Below are 22047 nucleotides of genomic sequence, written 5' to 3' on the forward strand. Positions count from 1 at the left end.
CTTCCTTTCACATGTCACTACAATTATAGATAAGGAGTTTCCTTAGGAAATCCTGAAAAAACATACAGGAAAAAAACATATATATATATGCTGCCTATTGTCATCTTTAAGAAGTATACATTTCTTGCTAGAGGGTATTTGATATCACTCCTCAAACCCTTATTTTATAATTTATTTTTTATTTCCTTGTACGAAGTAAAGGAAGTATTGTGATTGCAAAAAATTTCAGTTTTCAGAATTCAACAAAAATATCCATTTTGATCATCCCTGAATCCATTTTGACTAGTTTTGGCATGATGTCTGTACATACATATGTATTTCACATAACTCAAAAATGATTAGCTGTATGATGTTGAAATTTTGGATTTAGGTCTGTAGTAACATCTAGTTGTGCACCCCCCCCCCTTTTGATTGCAATTGACTGAAAGTGTCCAAAAAAGCCCAAAATCCAAAAAAATTGGATTTTGGGGTTATTTCCATTGGTTCCAGAGTTATAGTCAAATGAAATTTTAATTAATGAAATATTTGGATCTTAAAAGGGGAAGGCACATCAGTTCGAATCAGACTTCATCTCCAATTTTTTAACTTTTTATTTTAATTTAAATATATTGATTTATTAATAATTATTAATATCTGATCGTAAAAAAAAATATAATAAATAATAATTCAATAATAACAATAAAAAAAAGGGAAGTTATTAATGAAATAAAATTTTATGCATTTTTCATTTTAAAAAATGTATATATGTAATTTAGTAGGCATACAAGGAAGTCATGTGGTGTCTAGATCAAATTTTTTTCAGTCGGATATGTACAAAGATATCTCTCAACCCTATTCCAGTGACTTCCATTTCCAATCTGGGAGTTACACAATAATTGTAATCGGCGACTATAATACAATTTGGATGAGGCTGGGTTTCCTTCATCTACTTAAGTATACCTTTATGAAATAATCATTGAATAGATAGAATGATCTACCTTGTTCTAGTATTTAAACTAATCAACTTACCAGAACTTCCTTTTAAAGCTACAACTCTTTCTAAGTTAGGTCCATAACTATATCTGAATTTTGATTCGCATATTTTCAATCTTTCTTCAGCGTCTGGTAACTGGGTAACATTTTTCAAACAAAGATAACACCATGCAATATCCAAATTAAGTAATGCATAATTATCAACAGAATTCAGCAGCTGAGAATTACAAGAACTGTAAAATAAATATACATAATTATAAACAGTTTATTTTTGTTTTTTATATAACATTTAATAAACAATAAATATTTATATAATATTCTGTCCATTTACTATATTTACTAGAATATTACTACTAATTATTATTTAGTTAATAAATGACAACCAACCTAAATTCCTTATCTGCTTCGAGTAGAAATATGAGTGCAAGAGCAAATTCATCCTTTTTAAGAGCAGCTTTTCCTTTTTCATGTAGTGCCATTGCTGATAACAAAGCTTTTTTCTCTTTATGTGGAAGAACAAGAGTTTTACCAACCTGGTCAGTTATCTGTTACAAATTAATAAAAACAATAAAGAAAATTTTTATTTATTATTAAATTTTATAATACTTTTATTAACAACCTATTACTTTATATAAATACAATTTACTATGCAGAGTACAGTAGTTCTTTCATTTAGTTATAGAAATAAAATTAGAATTACATCTTTTATAACAGAATGGAACATGAAGTTCTCCCAGGACTTTCATAACCTATTCTATTATATAAATAAAAATGTAAATGTTACTTTGTTCAAAGTCTTCAATCTCCGAAAGTTCTTCACCGATTGCTTTGAAATTTTGACACACTGCATTTGAATATGTGCATGTTTTTATATACCTAAGATGTCACACCTGAGACAGGTAAAAACATGCTTTTTTTGAAAAACATTGCTATCTGTTGGATGTAAAAGCAATACACACTATACCTACTATATTTTACGATTCCATTTCAATGTTTCTGATATGTGTGTGCTATAGACTAAAAAACTACTGGAACAATTTATGGGTGGGGAAAAGTGAGAAAGGCAAAAATTGAAAAAGATAAAAGAAAAGAAGGGGAAAATGGAAAAGGAAAAAATGGGAAAAGAAAACAGAAAGGGGAAGGGAGACAAAAGAAAAGGGGAAAACAAGGAGAATATAAATGGGGGAAGGAATGGGGAGAAAAGAGGGGAAATGGGAGAAAGTGAAAGGGAATATGGTAAAAATGAAAATAGGTAAAATGGAAAATGGGAAAAGGAAAGGGAAAAAGGGGAAGGTTATATTTTGTGAAGTTCTGTAATGTTCATTTTGTTTTATTGTTTTAATGTTCATGTTTTATCAGACTTTCAATTGTGTACATTTAATCTATATATACGAGGTGCAACAATAAAGTAATGAGACTGATGTGAAAAAAATGTTGCTTACCGATTTAGTCATGTTTAGTGTTGTCTCATTCAAAGTAGTTTCCCTCTGATTGCACATACTTATTCCAGCGCTTCTGTCATTGATGGTAACATTTCTGGAACTCATCTTCTGTAATATCCTCCAAGACCCTCGTCACAGCTTTTTGGACATCTTGTGTTGTTTGAAAATGGTGTCCCTTGACCGCCATTTTGACTCTTAGAAATAGAAAAAAGTCGCACAGAGCGATATCTGGTGAATAAGGTGGCGTGGTAGTACTGAAAGTAGTTTTGAGGTTAAAAACTGCTGTACTGACAGAGCAGTATGGGATGGTGCATTATCGTGATGCAGAATCCAATTATCAGCAATGTTGGCACGGACGCGAAGAACTCGTTTACGAAGTCTTTCTAAAATTTCTTTGTAGATTATCGGTTAACTGTTTGTCCAGGAGGCACCCGCTCTTTATGAATAATTCCCTTGGAATCGAAGATGCACACAAGCATGCGTTTCACTTTTAACTTTGAAATGCGAGCTTTTTTTGGTCTGGGTGATCCCTTTGAGCACCATCGCAAACTTTGGCGTTTTGTTTCTGGATCGTATTGAAAAACCCAACCTTCATCACCAGTGATAACACGGCTCAACAAATCTGAATTGATTTCCGTTTGCTCTAACAGATCGGCTGCCACATTTTTCCGTGTTTCTCGCTGTTGTTGTATGACTTTTTGGGGACCATTTTTGCACAAATCTTTCTCATACCAAGATCTTCAGTTAATATTAGACGAACCGTTTCTCGATTGATGTTGAGTTCTTCTGAAATCATTTTCACGGATAATCTTCGATCAGATCGTACGATTTCACGCACCCTGGTCAAGTTGACATCTGTCCGTGAAGTTGATGGTCGTCCACTGCGGTCTTCATCTTCAACATTCGTTCTGCCTTCACTAAAAATTTTATGCCACCGAAAAACTTGAGCTCTTGACATAACCTCCTCTCCAAAAGCCTTCTGAAGCTTATCATAAGTTGTCGTCGTGTTTTCACTCGATTTAACGCAAAAAGAAATAGCATACCGTTGCGCAATATTTTGCGGTTTCATTTCTGTGACGAGAGACACAAACACGTGTTCATTTATTACAGCACAACTCACGACTGAGCAGTTGCATCAATGTGCCGCTTGGACTAGAAGTAGCTTATAGACCAAGGTCAAAGATCAGTCTCATTACTTTATTGTCGCACCTCGTATATATTCAGTTATACCCTGATGAAATGAGGTATTACTGAGATTTTTAAGATGATAATTAAGTGGCAGAATTAGTGATTTCTTATCGGTTTTTGACTGGAAAAATTGAATAAAATAGGTCCTAGAAGAGTAATAGTAGAAACTACTGCACTGTATATGCAGTAGTTTTTGAGAAATCTACGGTGAACACCAATAAATTGGGGTAAAACCCTGTTTTTTATACTTGGCATACAACTTTTTTAAATGGATAATAAACACATAAAAGTTTTAAGCAAAACTTGTAGAGAATTTCATTCTGAATAAAATATTGTAAAATAAGTTGAATAAAACCAAAAAAAGGTAGAAAAATTCAAATTTTATTTAGAAATAGTACACTAGACCAATGTGGATTATACATACCAGTTTACAGTAAATGTTCAAAAATAAAACACACCATTTTCAACACGTTTCCTGGCACGCTTTTGATTCTCTTTTTAGTTGTTCAGGACTGCCCTTAAGTTGTTCAGTGGCATCCATAATGTGGACAATTAATTCCTCACGAGAACGTATTTTTGTTTTGTAGATAATATTTTTCATCCATTCCCAGACACAAAAATCTAAAGGTGTCAGATCAGGTGATCTTGGCGACTAGGAACATGGACTTCTATGACAGATCCATTTCTCAGGGAAATGATGATTTAGGTGAGTGGAAATGGCAGAAGAGAAGTGCAGTGGCTCAGCGCTAGAGAAACATCTTCTAGTAGTTGCAGCAATTCTTGTTGAAGAAAGTGCAAATAGACCTCAAGCATTTAAGTGGCCAGGTAATATGAACAGTACAAACAGCTGATTGTGAAAAGGGTGCACCACACATTGACGCTAAATCAGTGTTGAAAATTGCCTTCCACTGTTTCACAAGAGATTACTTCTGCCCGTGTATGCTCATTCTATAAGTTGTTGACACCATCTTGAATGAAATTTGCCTCGCTAGTAAATGAAACGTACTTGTAGAGTTGTCAATTTGTATTCCACCAGTTGCAGAACTCCAAGTGAAGTGGACTGTCTCCTGGGTTAGATGTTGAACTGGCTGTTTATGATAAGGATAAAACTTGTTTTGTTTAAGTGTCCTCCAATCTGCTTAGAAAGACATCATGCATTGATCCCTGGATTGTGCTGAACTGCATTGATAATGATTTCACCAATAACAGCATAATGTTGGACAGATTATTCATAGTTGGTATGAATACTAGGTACTGAATCTGTTTCCTGAAGATGCAAAAAGTCACGCTAATTGTTTTGGGATCTGTAATCCTGCGATTCAGAAAAAGATATTTCATATTCTACTGCAGCAACTGTAGTATTACCATTACACACATCCACAATGAAGACAATATCAGTGTATTCCTTTGTTGTAAATACTTCAATGGCAAACTGATCACATTCAAACTAAAATTCATAGATCTTCAATAACGACAGTATAGTTCACAGTACCTGATATACTTAATGTCCCTTACAGAAAATTTAAACACTAATACAGTATTGCAAATTATTAATCAGCTGTTGTTATTTTATTGCCAATTTTGAAATAATTTATTAAGTAATTTTTATTTATTTCTATTTACAATTGTTTTGTATTTCCAGTTTTTAGAAAATGTTTTAAAAGCAATTTTTAATGGTAAATTTTATTTTTCACATCACCAAAAAAGAATTTGGTTTTTGTTTACATTAAGTATTTTTCTGTACTGTTTCAAAATAACATTTGAATTTTTCTAACCTTTCTGTTTTATTCACTTATCTTTCTCAATTTTGTTCAGAATTAAATTTCTTACAAGTTTTTGTTTAAACGGTTTTTTATGGATTTATTACCCATTTAACAAAGTTATTGCATATCAAACATAAAAAAACAGGGTTTATACCCCAACTTATTGGTTTTCATCCCAGATTTCTCAAGAAAATACTGCAGATATGGTTCTGGACCTATTTTACTTAATTTTTCAGGTCAAAATCTATAAGAAATCAATAATTCTACCTCTTAATGATTGTCCTAAAAAATTCAGTACGACCTCATTTTACAAGGATAGCGAAATCTGAGCTAAATCCTTCTTCACTAGCCTTAACACGTAAACGAAGCCTTTTAGGACAAATAGTTATATGAACTTTTCCCATTATTTTAAGAATTAGAATAGTTTATGAAAGTCCTGAGAACTTTGTGATACACTCTGTATAAACATACAGAAAACAAATTTCAAAAATTATAAATTTATAAGGCTGGAGTTTTGGTGAAAAATCCTTTTCGATATTAAAATTGAGGTAGCAGGAGGGAAGAAAACCCATCTGTAGATGATAAAAATCTGGGAAAAGATTACATGACTTTCTCAGGTAAATGTGCCTTATTAATTAATTAATATTATATAATTATAATATTATAAGCATGAAAAACTTATTACATTGCAAATTTTTGGCAATTCAATCATTAAAAAGCATTACTCTTATCTTAGTAATGAAATGTCATCATCTCATTATGAAACAATTACAAACACAATTAGATAATGTGTTTGACGAATAAAATTTTTTATGTATAAACGTTTTTTAATGTTCTAAATTGTACATCATACATTGAATGAAAAATAATTATTGGGGAGCTCCCAAATCAAGGGGTCAAGTTTATTTTTTTTTGTTCTGTATGGAGGAAAATTTGGATAATAAAAAATGAAACTCACCATTTGCATTGATATTTCAAATTAGTCATCCAAAGATGTGAACAATTCAGACATAAACAATTCTTGGCTTGAGTGAAGGAAAAAATATCCTTGCTGTAATTTCTACAAACAGTGCCAATGTACCATTTATTCTCTTATTAATTACACTCAATACCTTCAAATACCCAGTACTGGAATGTGTATCATGATTGATTTTCCTACACTGTGATTAATGGTAATCTTAAATTATCTACAGAATTATGTATATAAAATGGCATTTCTTCCGTACTGATGACTTGATTACTTTTTGTACTCTTGTTTGGCACATTTATGATATCTCTTATATTAATTATTAATTTTCATCCTTTTTAGTAGATCTTTAAAAAATAAATTTGTTTTTGTGTTTTAAAAAAATATGAATTGTTTTAATAAAGTTTCTGTCTATGATATTTGCATCTAAACATTTAAAAAAAATATCAGTAACAAAAATGTGAAATTATATTATATTATCTCTTATTGAAAGTAATCGTCTCTTGTTATTATCTAGGCTTACTTTACTAAAATTTCTGTTATTCATTAGGTTTTGAGTTACAGTAAGGTTCTACAGAGAGATTTTAAATGGCATGACTAAGTTTAGAAAGTGATTTTCCTTTGAATTGTGCTTGTTTAAATTTTTTCAGTTTAGATGAACCAGAATGAAACCGCTGCAAGGATTGTTTTTTTGTCTCAGCACTGACATATGAAATCCACATTTCATCACTAGTGACAGTGCGAAATAAATCTGTCTCCCTTATGGCTAAAGCAATAGAGAAAACCACATGCAGATGTCATTTGGTAATCTTTGTGAGCACTTGTCAACATTTTTTGCATCCATCATGCATACAGTTTACAGTAGCCTACGATTCTCAACAAAGTTATCTTAGAAACTTCTGGAAATTCTAGAGAAAAATTACTAATTGTAAAGCGACTATTTTCTATCACTTTTGCATTCACTTGTTCAACAAGATTGTCAGTCTGGACACTAGGCCTGTCATTTCTCTGTTCATCATGAACATTTGAACGCCCTTCCTTAAATTCATGACATCATTGTCTCACTTTTCCTTACCTCATTGCAATAGGCCCATATATTTCACATAACTGATGATGCACTAGCATTATGTTCTCTTGCTTTTAGAAATGTAATCACTGATCAATCTTCACAAATGGCAGGATTAGTTATTACCACACTCATTTTAACAATGACTTACAAAGGCAAACAATAATGAACTAACAGCAAATGTGGCGGTTACATGCCCAACAGACTATTTAAAGCTACTGTACATGTGCAAACCAATCAATGTTGCTGATCGCTATTTATAACTCATCAGCCCTTATTTTTTAACTGTTTCTGTTGTGCGTGCAGCCTCGTATATTGGCCTGTTTGAAGTTTAATAATTCAGGACTCTATAAATAGATTTTCTTCTTTGTAGAAAAAATTCAACTTCGCAGAAAGAAGATGCTGTCCTCAGGGGAATTTATTATATTAAATTTTTGTAAAAATTGGAAAAAGGTGCAAGTTTTTTGGTCAAAATAAAATAAAAAAATGTTTATGAAGCATTTTATCAAAACACTTTTCTTACAAAAGTTGAAGCCAACAATTTTAAGATGATAACAAATTTCCCAAATATTTTTTAATATTAATCTCCAGACCCAAAAAATGAATTTGTTTCTTTATTTTTTAGATATTTCCTGCTTCAGAAAAGGAGTTAATAGGAAATTCTTACATGAATATTCCCTACACAAATGAACCTTTAGATTATTATAAAAATTTTCCTTTATTCCAATTCTATAATACATGGCAATGAAAAATCGTTTTTTTAATTTTTAAAAAATTTAAAAACACAATATATCATACTCATTGTGTTTAAAATGTGGCAGTATTGATATTTCATTATCCCTAATGTTTGGGGATAGGATTGTTTGTTGGTATAGTTACAAAAAACTGTCACCCCTTCCTAAAAAATCACATTTGAATTTATCTAAAATTATGACTATATATTTTTACTTTTTCAATTTAGTACTGTCACTTTGCTGTACAATACCACTTTTACATTTTTTTAAGATTAATTTTACCCAATTACTCCCCCTGGAGTTAGGGAGCACCATATCAATTTTTTTTTAAATTTTAAATTATAAATGCCTAAAAATTATTTATTTAATTTAACAAGAACAAAACAAAAGTAATGAAATATAGTAGAAATAACAAAGATGGACCACTGAATGTGAAAATAGGAGGAGAAAAGATTATGGAGGTAGAAGAATTTTGTTATTTGGGAAGTAGAATTACTAAAGATGGATGAAGCAGAAGCGATATAAAATGCTGAATAGCACAAGCGAAACGAGCCTTCAGTAAGAAATATAATTTGTTTACATAAAAATTTAATTTAAATGTCAGGAAAAGATTTTTGAAAGTATATGTTTGGAGTGTCGCTTTATATGGAAGTGAAACTTGGACAATCGGAATATCTGAGAAGAAAAGATTAGAAGCTTTTGAAATGTGGTGCTATAGGAGAATGTTAAAAATCAGATGGGTGGATAAAGTGACAAATGAGGAGGTGTTGCGGCAAATAGATGAAGAAAGAAGCATTTGGAAAAATATAGCTAAAAAACGAGACAGACTTATAGGCCACATATTAAGGCATCCTGGAATAGTCGTTTTAATATTGGAGGGACAGGTAGAAGGAAAAAATTATGTAGGCAGGCAACTTTTAGAATATGTAAAACAAATTGTTAGGGATGTAGAATATAGGGGGTATACCGAAATGAAACGACTAGCACTAGATAAGGGATCCTGGAAAGGTGCATTCAAACCAGTCAAATGACTGAAGAAAAAAAAAATTGTTTTTGTGCAAAAGTCTCAAAAAAACCTTTTTAATCCTACATTCCCCAATTCTGAAAAAAAATTGTTGAATTATGATTTTAATTTATTTAATAATAATAATTTTAAACATATTAGAATCATTAAAATAGTCCCCTTGAATAGGGGTTTCACAATTCTATAAAACTCAACTAATTTTTTTTTTACCTATTTAATTAATCTAATTTTGGAGTCTATTAGACTCCAAACAATAAACCACAATAAATATCATTTTTAGGCTATCTTTTACCTTGAGGGTAACATATTTTGAGAAGTAACAGTAATTTTTCAGCAATCCCTTATGCAGGAGAAAAAATTATTCAAGGAATCAGAGTAAGTTTTGCAGTAGAAAATCCAACTTTAAAGAGATTTTTTTATGCATTCCACTTTATTTTACCATTCATTTTACCAGTAATAATTAGAGCACATATAATTTTTTTTACATGAAACAGGATCATCAAATCAATAAGAGCAAAAAACATTCCGTTCTACTCATTCATTAATGATATAGAAATAATAATTAACTAATAATATTTACAATTATAATTAATTTATTCTTAACTACAGATCTAGAAAATTTTATTCCAGCCAATCCAGTGAAACTTCTTTCCCACATTCAACCAGAATGATACTCATATGAATTGGTATACAACCACTTGGAAAAACCTTATACTTCAATAATGGTTTTATTAATAACTATTCATTGAAAAGAAAATATAAGAGCATGTTATAAGTTATACAATATTTTATTTTCACCCTAGCATATATTTTAGAATTAAGAATTTAACAACATTTTTATAACTCTGATCCAAGTTTGAGTAGACAGAACACCTCTATAATAAATGTCTAAGGTAATAAAAAAATATATACTTGTCAGTTAATGCTGTTACTCATAAAAAAAAAAAAAAAAAAACAGAAATCAGTTGAAGAGCTACAAAAACTTGTTTTGGTTCAAATTCTCGCAAAACATAATGAATCCAAAAAGAGAACCAAAATCATACAGCCTAGTTAACTGAAGCGATGTATTAACTAGGTCAAGAAATTATTAAATGATAATTATTAAAAAAAAAAAAAATCAACATACATTTAAAATATACATAAAATTGACAATGTTAGACACTCTTTCAAAACATTTCAAATTATCCAACCTCACACAACCTATACCTGCTTGATGTGCAGACTACTTGACATTATTACATCACCTGAAGGGCATACACAAAAACTCAATTTTATTAAATAGGAGTAAGCTTTTACTGACCTGTAAATAGGGATCTACTTCATTATCAACTCTTCTAGTCAATAACTTAACATCATCTTTCATAGTTTCCAACATTTTCACTCTTTTTTCATATTCCTTAAAAAAACAGGTAATTATATAAAAAAGAAACCGAGTCAATATATATATATAAATTTATATATTTTTAATATATATATATATATATATATATATGCCTGAAGGGCATACACAAAAACTCAATTTTATTAAATAGGAGTAAGCTTTTACTGACCTGTAAATAGGGATCTACTTCATTATCAACTCTTCTAGTCAATAACTTAACATCATCTTTCATAGTTTCCAACATTTTCACTCTTTTTTCATATTCCTTAAAAAAACAGGTAATTATATAAAAAAGAAACCGAGTCAATATATATATAAATTTATATATTTTTAATATATATATATATATCTTTACAAACAAGTAAATGATACAATCTCTAAGGATCAAAACAGCTACTATTATGATACCACAACAAAATACAAAAACTATGTTAAATCATTATGTTCTCAAACCTAATGTTATGTAGCTTAATTATAAAGGATAGGTTCAAAAAATTCCCCACATAAAAATTTTTTAGTGTACATTTCCTATAAAGTAGTTTCCTTCAGTAGCTACACACTTTTACAAACTATAAATTTATTGGAAATATTCCTGATATCCACTTTAAGAAACCATCCCCTCATCACACTGGCCATCATGTAATTGACATTGTTATATCTATTCCCCTCCAAAGCATTTTTCAATGCTTCATTGCACTGGTGATGAATTTATGATGACGTTATCACATTGGTCAACATGTCATCAGCATTATTGTATTTTTCACCATCCAGAGGATTTTCCAGTTGAGAAAACAAATAAAAAACTCAACTGGTGTTGTTAAGTCGGGAAAGTATATGATGAATTTTGTTAGATATAAATATCTAACAAAAGTTAGGTAGTACCTAACTAGAAAATCAATACCTTTGTCTAGTATCTAAGACAAATGTATTTGAAAGATATTGTTGAATTACACTTTAGTTACAACCCTATCATTAAATATAAAGTGACAACAATTAGTGAAGTCACAGTCCGTATACTTAGGTAAGTTAAGATACAGTCCATGTACTTTGCTCGTAAGTAATGTATGGCTTGATAAATTACAGTTAGTAATTAGGTCAGACGGACTGTGGTTTGTGTGAGTATGATGATGAGCAAATTAAGGAAAATAACTCATCAGGAATGAGCTTGTCAGGTAAACCTCCAGATCACATATAAAGGATTTTGCTAATTGTGTGTCCTACATGCTTATGGTTTGGCTTTTAGGTTAAATTCTAAATTTGTGCATTGTCCAATACAGTCCTTAGTACATGCTCCGTTGTCTTTAAAACATGCTCCTTTGATGCTTCTACTGATTTAAAAAAAATCTATCCAACCGGATTTATATAGTGAAGATATAGGTTGCAATATGAAGATTGTGAAGAACAGAAGATGAAGTTATGTACTGAACACGTCATGGTGGGTGAAATATTAACCAGGGAAGATGTAAGATGAAGTTATGTACTGAACACGTCATGGTGGGTGAAATATTAACCAGGGAAGATGTACCTGATCACACTGCATTCTAAATTCAGTTATATTCCCATGAAGAAAACGAAGGATGAGAAAACGAATGGATTTCATGCTTCAAATCCTTGACGCAAAAAATAAACTGTCTAATTCACATAAAGTTTTTATAAAACTAGTTCAAATGTTCCTAAATTTTCAGGTAAAATTAAAACGTCTTTATTTTAAATAAGTAGTTAATGTGTTTTGTAAAATAATTTTTTAAGTCTTTTACATGAACGTTTCCAATGATAATTTAGTTTGCTGAATGATATTTTTTTACTAAAATGTTCAAGTTAGTTTTTTCTAAAAAAAAAAAAACCTTATATCTATAAAATTTCTCCAACAGTACATAGTATCATTTAATATATATCATTAAAACCATACAAATACACCACATATAAGTAAGACAATCTATTTTAAATATAAATAAAAATCATTCTGTATGTATTTATAAATCTCAATTATGCTTTTTTAAAAAGAGTTTTTCTTGTAAATGTATAATTACATAGAAGATATCTCCAGTAATTATAAATATATAAAATAACTTTAAAAGAAAAAAAAATTTCATAACTTTTTAAAAATGATTTGCCTGGTGTGGAGAGGTTGAGTTTGGCAGACTATCTAAGGTAAAAGCATTCACAAAAAATCGCAAAGTTCATAAAGACAGTGGTTGATATTCATACATGGATTTGATGAACTGCAGTAATTAATCTGTTACACGCTGCATATATGCAGAGTTCAAATATACTGGTTCTTTACCGGCTAAGTATTATTTATCCAGTTACATAAAAATAATTTACTATTATATTAATGCACATTCACTAATTATTTCATATATATTACAGCATCAAAAAAAATATACAGACGCATATATAATGAGATGTGATTGGACAATTTTAAGACAGGTGCTGCCAATGCTCAATAAGAAGAGGTGGGGGGGTTTGCCTGCAGATGTGTAAGGGGAAACTTGTTTTATCCTTGAAACTTACTGAAAAAATCACTGCGATATCTTTGTTCAGTAGAGAGTAGTATCCTGGCGAGTGAAGACAAGTTTTTAATTCTTGGCAGATTATTGATTTCACAAAATGGATGAAAAAACATAACAAGTTTGAGTCAAATTTCATTTGAATACTGGGAAATCACCTTTGGATACTTAAAGAACTCTTAAAAACAGCTTTCAAGCTGTACATTCAAAGATGGCCACAAATCAATCAAAGATGACCCCTGGTCCAGCTGGCCTTCCACTTCAAAAGTTCAAGGTAGAATTTTTTTAAGGTTTATAATTTGTCAGTGTTTTTTTTAAAGATATTCAAGAAATTACTTAAAAATTAGAAGACGCTTAGAAGAATATGGTAAGAAAATAATAGTTAGGACATAAGGAACCCACACCGGGTTAATCTAGTGGTGAACACGTCTTTGCAAATCAGCTGATTTCAAAGTCGAGAATTCCAATGTTCATGTCCTAGTAAAGGCAGTCACTTTTATATGGATTTGAATACTAGATCGTGGATACTGGTGTTCTTTGGTGGTTGGGATTCAATTAACCACACATCTCAGAAATGATTGACCTGAGACTGCACAAGATTACACTTCACTTATACTCATAAATATCATCCTCTGAAGTAATACTGACAGTGATTTCCAGAGGCTAAATATGAAAGAAAAAGATAACATAAGGAATGAGTATAGCTGTCAAAAAGCCAGAATGTGTCTACAAAAGAATGAAAACTGAAACATGTTTAATACACTGAAACAGTTATTTTATAGTAAGATGGAACTAAGTTGAAGAAGCATCTTGTAAAGTGTATGATTCTGTAATATTTTTAAAATATTAATATCTACAAAAAAAATCTATAAATAACATACCTGAAGGTCAGAGTGGTTTTCTGATAAAATTACTGCCATTATTTGTACACCATTTTTAAGACCTTGAGCCTCTAAGGTCATATAATCTACCAGAACTTTGCCACTAGATATCAGTTTTACCCTTTAACAAAAGAAAAAAATAAATAAATAAAGGTTAGAAATTTACTCTATACCATAAGTCCTACTTAATAATAATTTTTAAACCAAATTCTAATTTTTTGATAATATATTGAACATTCAAAGATTATGTATGTTTATATGATCAGTAATCAGAACAAAGGTTAATATTAATTACTCATTGAAGTTGGTACAATCATGTGTTACAACATCTAGGCCATAATAGATGTGCTGTAACTCAAGACAGTACGTGAGCAGTGACACAAGCTCACTGTATCTAATAAATGTGTAAATTATTACAAATATATTTTAAATGATATTTGGAGAAACTTGGAAAAGCAACGTGTGTACAAGGGTGAATCATATATAAACAGTAATTTTTTTTAATAAATTTATTAATTAATAATATACACATGAAGGATGACATCTCTGATGGGCATACAAGTGTCTACTGTTTCAGTAGGTGGCTTTCGTTGACTAGCAGCTGGCAATAGTAAGCCGCATTCACAGTTTCTTGATTGTGGAGAAAATCAATGAATAAACTTCCGTGGAAGTGAAAAAAAAATCATTGGAAGAACTTTTCCGGCTAAAAGACAGGTTTTGGCTTTCACTGGACAGCCCTCATACTTCCTTCGCCATACCTCAATTGCCATTTTTGACTCCGGAGTGTAATGATGGACCCATGTGTCATCACATGTGACAATACACCTTAAAAAAATCATCCCCTTCTTGCCGAAATTGATTCAGAAGACTCTCATAAATCTCCAAACTGACCTGGTTTTTGATTTTCAACCAAAAACCTCAGAACCCATTGAGCACTAATTTTTCTAAAGCCAAGATGATCAGTGATAATGGATTGAGCACTCCCACAGCTGATACCCACTTCTGATCCGATTTCTTCAACAGTGAACCGGTGATCACCTTCAATAAGCTCTTGAACGATATGGATGTTGTCAGCTGTGAGACTTACCTTGGATCATGACTTTTGTTTTCTACACTTTCTTGTCCACCCTTAAATTGTTTGGTCCATATATAAACTTTGTTCTGGGACACTGTAGTATCCTCAAGCTGTACCTTTATATATTTATAAATATTATATATTTATAGGAATGTAACAGTATTCTTATGTTTAATGTTAGATCTAGAATAGTAACTTGCATTATGTAGTTTATGAATGTTGTTAACGTTTGAAGTAGGATATTTGTGATGAAATTTAAATGCATTGTTGTATTTTAAAATTTCCATTTCCTAAACTGAATTCCCTAATCTGGCAGTACTATAATCTAGCCGTGTTAGAAATTAAATTACGATGAATTCAAATATGTAAACTAGAAGTTGCATTCCTTCAAGCGAGTTGACAAACGAAGAAATGTCATTAATGAATTTAGATGGAAGATCTGATTCTATTTTCAAAAAAAATTATTTTTAAAATGCAATCTGCATTAAAATATTCAATCATAGATTTATTATCAAATTTTTTTATCAATAAATCTAATGTGATTTTATAATTTTCATAAATTATTGGAAGATTTTGAATAATTGCTAAGATTTTGTCTTTTACTGACAAATGTAAATAATGTAATTTTTGAATATTTGTTAAATATTGTGGATTTAATCTTCAATACATTAAAAAAGTGAGGCCATTCAAGAATGTCACCTTTAAACAATGGTAAATTGATAAGTTGCAATTGTAATTGTTTAATAACTGTGTCTACAGAATGTTCTTGATTATTTAATCTCTGCGAATAATCCAATTCTTGTAATAGAGTCCTTAATTGATTTTCTTTTGACATAATTTTGTTCCTTGTCCTTAATGATTACAATTATTAATATGGTCAAAAAACATCACAAGTCAAACTAAATTACACAAATATTACATAGATATTGGTGTTAATGTAAATTACGAATCCAGTTTCAATGTAGTGAAGAAAACTCCAAAATAATATTTTTGTTCATTCATAATTTAATTATTATTGAAGATAACCAGTGGAAATTTAATTTTCCAAGCTACAATGTGTATATATATACATATATATAAAACAATATTAGAACTTCACATATAACTGATATTTCACATAATTATTTAATTATCTGGCCTTATCCATTTTTTAGTCCTTCGGGCTAGATCATTTAATCAGAGCCCAATTTTATTTAGATCTTGTTTCACCTCGTGAATTTATCCAAAATTAAAGTTATTCAAGAGACTAAGCTAGAATATACTTTCACCGGTTGTCTTCCTACTAACTGTAAACATAAGAATACTGTTACACCCCTTTTTACAAGTAACAATAACTTAGATCATTCAACTATACTTGAAAATTTTTGGAAACTTCATGAAACTGATTCTCATGTGAACTTTCTTAATGAAAGTTCTACATGTGAAACGCACTTCTAATTTCATACCACTAGGAACAATCAGGGCGGATTTATATAAAGTATTGTTAAGCACTTCCTTTATTTACTTTGAATTAATCATTACACTGTGTTACAATAGTTTTATGCTTTTAATTAAGTTTACATTTTTAAATATATAAATCACATTTCACAATGCACATTTTTAATATACACACACTCACATTTTTAAATATGTTGTCTAACTAGAACACATATAGAATTTAGTAATATTATCTTTTCAGCATTTTAAAGGAAAGGTGAAAATTCATATATTAATAGTTCTAACAAATATTAGATGAGCTGAAAGATGAACAGAAAGTACACTTATTTTAAATTATATTAAAATAATATAAAAAACATCTTACCTCAACCGATAATGAATGTCACCTATCTAAAACAATGTATAAGAAATAATAATAGTTGATAATAAATCAAGAGTGACCGCAGACGCAAGGATCAAAATTGAACTGCGTACCGCAAGCAATCTGTAATCTTTTTCTAACAAACCCGGACTGACCGTTACATTTCATAATCTCATTCTGTCCACGTAATTTTTCTGTCGCTCCCCACCTCTACACTACCGCAGTGGTGGGGAGCGGCTAGATAAACAACAATATCTTCAACTGCCAGAGAAAATAAATTATGAAAAAAGTATTTCACGCGCACATCCGTGTGTACGGGACGGCAGCAGCAGTTTAACCTTGGACACAGCTGTTGTTTGATAGAGAGGGTTAATAACCTCTCATAGCAACAGGGTTGTAGACAGCATGTCGCCGAGCTCTTCCGTCGATTATTGTTGTATGATTTACAAAGTTATCTCGCACTAAATTAAACTAATTTTTATAACCGGTTCTTTTTTTTATTAATTTATTTTACTCGAATTGACAACATCTATATGAGTAAGAGTTAAATAAAAATATAATGTGTGTGCGCGCGCGCGTCCTCCATTATTCTTTAATTACGCAACAGACTCAAAATTTAACGAAATATTTTTTGTACATCGCAGATCCATTCTTTTGATTTCATCGACCCAAAAATGTAAGGGAAAATTATTTTTTTTACAGAAAATTTACTGCATTAGAAACTGTCAGGTCAATTGAGGCGCTTAACTAACAGACTACAGATAATACGTTTTACAATGGCAACAGGATACAATTTTCTGGTTATTTTTTTAGTACTACCGTTGTGGTTGACAAAAAATGTACATTTCATTTTACTTTATCAGATTAAATGTATCACGTAACTGACTTATATCCGAAAGGTTCTTGATACGAATCCCGTTAATTTTTTACGTACGAAAATATTTATCTACCTCACTGTCATATTTAAAAAAAAAACAACAACAATTTTAATTTTGGGCATGAGCCTGTAGGGGTTAACAAAGAAATAAACATCGAACTTATATAATATAAAAATAGAAATGTGTTAAACAGCGCTATGTGCGGAATCCAGTCAGTTTTCCCTTTTTTTGGAAGTAAATACATTCGCATAAGAAACTTTATCGAGTTGCATTCTTTCTTTACTGATTTTCTTTTTTCCAAAAATGTTCCCTCGCAGTTTACGGGAACGCATCGATTAACAAAAAATAAATCAAGCCGTTACATATAGGTAAAATAAAACAAAAATACTAAGTGGCAATAAAAGTTGCCTGAATCAATTTATATTTAATACGACCTGCTTCCAAGAGATAGAGTAACATAACAAATGTCGAGGCTTAAACATTTCTCTTCAACAAAAAAGGTCTGAAATACTCTTAACCTGCGCGTGCGTTCCCACGCTCGGTATGAGGTAAAAAAGATAACAGTATTATTTTTCACTTAAGTTGCAGTGAGTACAATCAATTATCGTACCTAACTTCGCACGGGCCCCGATCAATGTTCAACCCTGCGACACATTTATGCCTAATCATATCTCGAATAAGTAAAACAGTAAAAAAAAATAATACAATTTATTACATTTCATTTATTTTTTGATAATTTTATAAGATGCTTAAAAAAAATGATATGCACCAGGCCCCATAATGTACTATTGGTGGAGACATTAATTTTGAAAGTTTAAATAATTTTTTGTAAAAAGCCTTTAAATATGTTTTTTTTTTGTCTTCAGTCATTTGACTGGTTTGATGCAGCTCTCCAAGATTCCCTATCTAGTGCTAGCCGTTTCATTTCGGTATACCCCCTACATCCTACATCCCTAACAATTTGTTTTACATATTCCAAACGTGGCCTGCCTATACAATTTTTTCCTTCCACCTGTCCTTCCAATATTAAAGCGACTATTCCAGGATACCTTAGTATGTGGCCTTATAAGTCTGTCTCTTCTTTTAACTATATTTTTCCAAATGCTTCTTTCTTCATCTATTTGTCGCAATATCTCTTCATTTGTCACTTTATCCACCCGTCTGATTTTTAACATTCTCCTATAGCACCGCATTTCAAAAGCTTCTAATCTTTTCTTCTCAGGTACTCCGATCGTCCAAGTTTCACTTCCGTATAAAGCGACGCTCCAAACATATACTTTCAAAAATTTTTTCCTGACATTTAAATTAATTTTTGATGTAAACAAATTATATTTCTGACTGAAGGCTCGTTTCGCTTGTGCTATTCGGCATATTATATAACTCCTGCTTCGTCCATCTTTAGTAATTCTACTTCCCAAATAACAAAATTCTTCTACCTCCGTAATCTTTTCTCCTCCTATTTTCACATTCAGTGGTCCATCTTTGTTATTTCTACTACGTTTCATTACCTTCGTTTTGTTCTTGTTTATTTTCATGCGATAGTTCTTGCGTAGGACTTCATCCGTGCCATTCATTGTTTCTTCTAAATCCTTTTTACTCTCGGCTAGAATTACTATATCATCAGCAAATCGTAGCATCTTTATCTTTTCACCTTGTACTGTTACTCCGAATCTAAATTGTTCTTTAACATCATTAACTGCTAGTTCTATGTAAAGATAGAGAACATTCCTTGTCGGACTCCCTTTTTTATTACGGCTTCTTTCTTATGTTTTTCAATTATTACTGTTGCTGTTTAGTTCCTGTAAATGTTAGCAATTATTCTTCTATCTCTGTATTTGAACCCTAACTTTTTTTGCTTCCCTTGTCCCTAATAATAAGAATTAAATCTTATTGTGAGAAAATTATTAGTTAATTTGATACTAATTTACAATACTAGAATTAACAATAAACAAATAAAAAATTAATATTTAATCGAATTTAACGTAAAGTGGAGAACAAGATTACAGATACAAAATTACATCAATTTTCTGCCATAATTCGGCTATTTATTAACCGATTTAAAAAAATAAAATGTCACTTTCTTTAAAATAAGAAGCTTAATATTTTATCGAGTAACATACATTTTGATAAGCTAATATTTACGGAGATAAAAAGAATTGAAAAATAATAAGTATGACTCCCATTTTTTAATTTGCAAAGGTATTTCATTCCTGATTTTTTTATAATTTTAAAACTTTATAACCAAGACGCTTATCAAATATTAATGTGATTCGTCTATCCGAACTTGAGATACTAATTTTTATATAAAAATAACAAAATGGCCGACAGGGGGAGAAAGAAGGAAAAATCGTCATTTTTTCAAAGGATATATTTTTTTATCAAAAAATATATATATATATATTTATAAACTTGAGAAATGTGAAATGCGCAGATATTTCGAAATTTTCCGGAAGTCGAATCATATATCCATTACAATAGATAGCTTTCTTATGAAATCTACTTAAAACATTAGATTGTTCAAAAATATAATGAAATAAACTATTTTGTAATTTGGGGTGTTTTACCCATTTACAACCCCTTAAAACTAGATAATTCATTCGGTTTGAAAAAATATATATTTTACTGATTTTAAATAAAAGTCCATTTAAATCCATCACTTCGTTTATATTAAACATCGGACCTTTAATTATTAAATATCACCTCATTATTTTCAAGTCATTTAAATATTAAATGATGCGTTATTAAAGTGTAAGCTGCCCAAACCTAGTCCTATTATAATATAATATTAAATTTAAACTTCTTTTCATATTATAATTTATTACAAACGTGTCATTACACGTGTATTATTCGTATTTTTTAAAAATAAATTTTGTTTTTATAACTTAAGCATTTTTAATATTATTACGTTCTATTAAATGAAATGTTTTATCGATTTACTTTTGAAATAGATAATTTAATTTTTAAATAGAGAATGTAATAATATTTTTTATTACATATTTGTTTTTTCGAAGAAGACACCACATCAACACCCAAGTGATCCGATTTTGGCCGTTAACGAACTTGACCGAGATGCTGGGCCGATTTTTATTTAGGGAACAATTTGAAAGTGATTGATGCAAAATTACAGCAGTTATCGTGTACACAAGAAAGTGATACACACATATATATATATATATATATATATATATATATATATAAAACTTTGTGCTGATTGTGATTTTGGGGTCTCCAAAATCACCATGTTTAGCCTTTTCCTGTTTAGCCTCCGGTAACTACCGTTTAGGTAATTCTTCAGAGGATCAATGAGGATGATATGTATGAGTGTAAATGAAGTGTAGTCTTGTACATTCTCAGTTCGACCGTTCTTGAGATGTGTGGTTAATTGAAACCCACCACAAAAGAACACCGGTATCCACGATCTAGTATTCAAATCCGTGTAAAAATATCTGGCTTTACTAGGACTTGGGAATGTGAAACGCGAAGATATGTCAAAATTTTCCGGAAATCGAATCATGGTACTCTACAATATGTACCTTTCTTATGAAATCTACCTAAAAAGATTACTCTTAGACTGAATATTTAAGGGTTTTCTAATCTTGGAAAAAGTCGCAGCGTAATATGCTTAAGCATATTACACTGGACATGACAAGGATTCAGTCCTTGAGCGTGTAATATCCTCTATACTGTATTTTGTAGAATATTGAGTAGCGTAGAAATTCTTCGCGTGCTCGTTTTAGAACTAAACTGTACTATTTGAAGATTTTTTCATCTTGTACCGGTTGGCGTTCAAATGAAACACGAGTGCTGCGAAGTGTGCTATTCTCACGAAGATTATTAAATTCTACCAATTTGTTGTTTGCGGTCTAAATTTATCGCACCAAAAAATTGTTTAAATTGTTTAAAATTTTCATAAATCCATTCGCTGTTTACTGTTAAATTTTGTTCAGTTTTGTTTTTAATAATAAAAGTAGATATTTTTTTTATTTTCGTAGACTTCTTTTCATCAATTTTCTCAAAATTAAGTTCTCTACACGTTTTCTTAATAAAATTTACGCATTCATTAGTCATTTAACAAAGTTATTGTACTTCAAACCTAAAAAAACATGATTTTCATCACTGAATTTTTCTGTTTTACGCTGGTTATCATAAAACCTACGGGGGATACAATTTTGGGACCTGTTTATTCGATTTTTCAAGTGAAAATCATAAAAACCCATCAAGTTTACTTCTTTTATGACCCCCTTAAACATTTCAGAATGACCTCATTTCACCTGGGAACTGAAATCCGAGCGAAATTTCCGCTAACCGCAACTCTACAAAGAAGCGTTTTCGGACATATGTTTGTATGATAGCAGCCCTTTCCTCGAA

General features: G+C 30.5%; 1 protein-coding gene across 5 annotated transcripts in view; it reads right to left on the bottom strand.

Annotated features, from left to right (window-relative positions):
* LOC142329873 (NEDD8 ultimate buster 1-like) overlaps window positions 1-22047 on the bottom strand; it is a 72623-nt gene that overhangs the window by 34348 nt on the left and 16228 nt on the right. For 4 of the 5 annotated variants that reach the window (XM_075374758.1, XM_075374757.1, XM_075374760.1 and 1 more), the window contains exons 2-6: window positions 13929-14049; window positions 10707-10802; window positions 10457-10552; window positions 1360-1517; window positions 1009-1205 (exon numbers count right to left, since the gene is read on the bottom strand). In XM_075374758.1, the coding sequence (XP_075230873.1) occupies window positions 1009-1205; window positions 1360-1517; window positions 10457-10552; window positions 10707-10802; window positions 13929-14049 (668 nt within the window). Of the gene's footprint in view, window positions 1-1008; window positions 1206-1359; window positions 1518-10456; window positions 10553-10706; window positions 10803-13928; window positions 14050-16804; window positions 16939-22047 lie in introns of those variants that run through there. The other variant, XM_075374761.1, reaches the window with a different exon arrangement.

This window comes from Lycorma delicatula, chromosome 9, assembly GCF_047948215.1.
Source record: "Lycorma delicatula isolate Av1 chromosome 9, ASM4794821v1, whole genome shotgun sequence".
In the NCBI taxonomy this organism is placed as follows: Eukaryota; Metazoa; Arthropoda; class Insecta; order Hemiptera; family Fulgoridae; genus Lycorma; species Lycorma delicatula.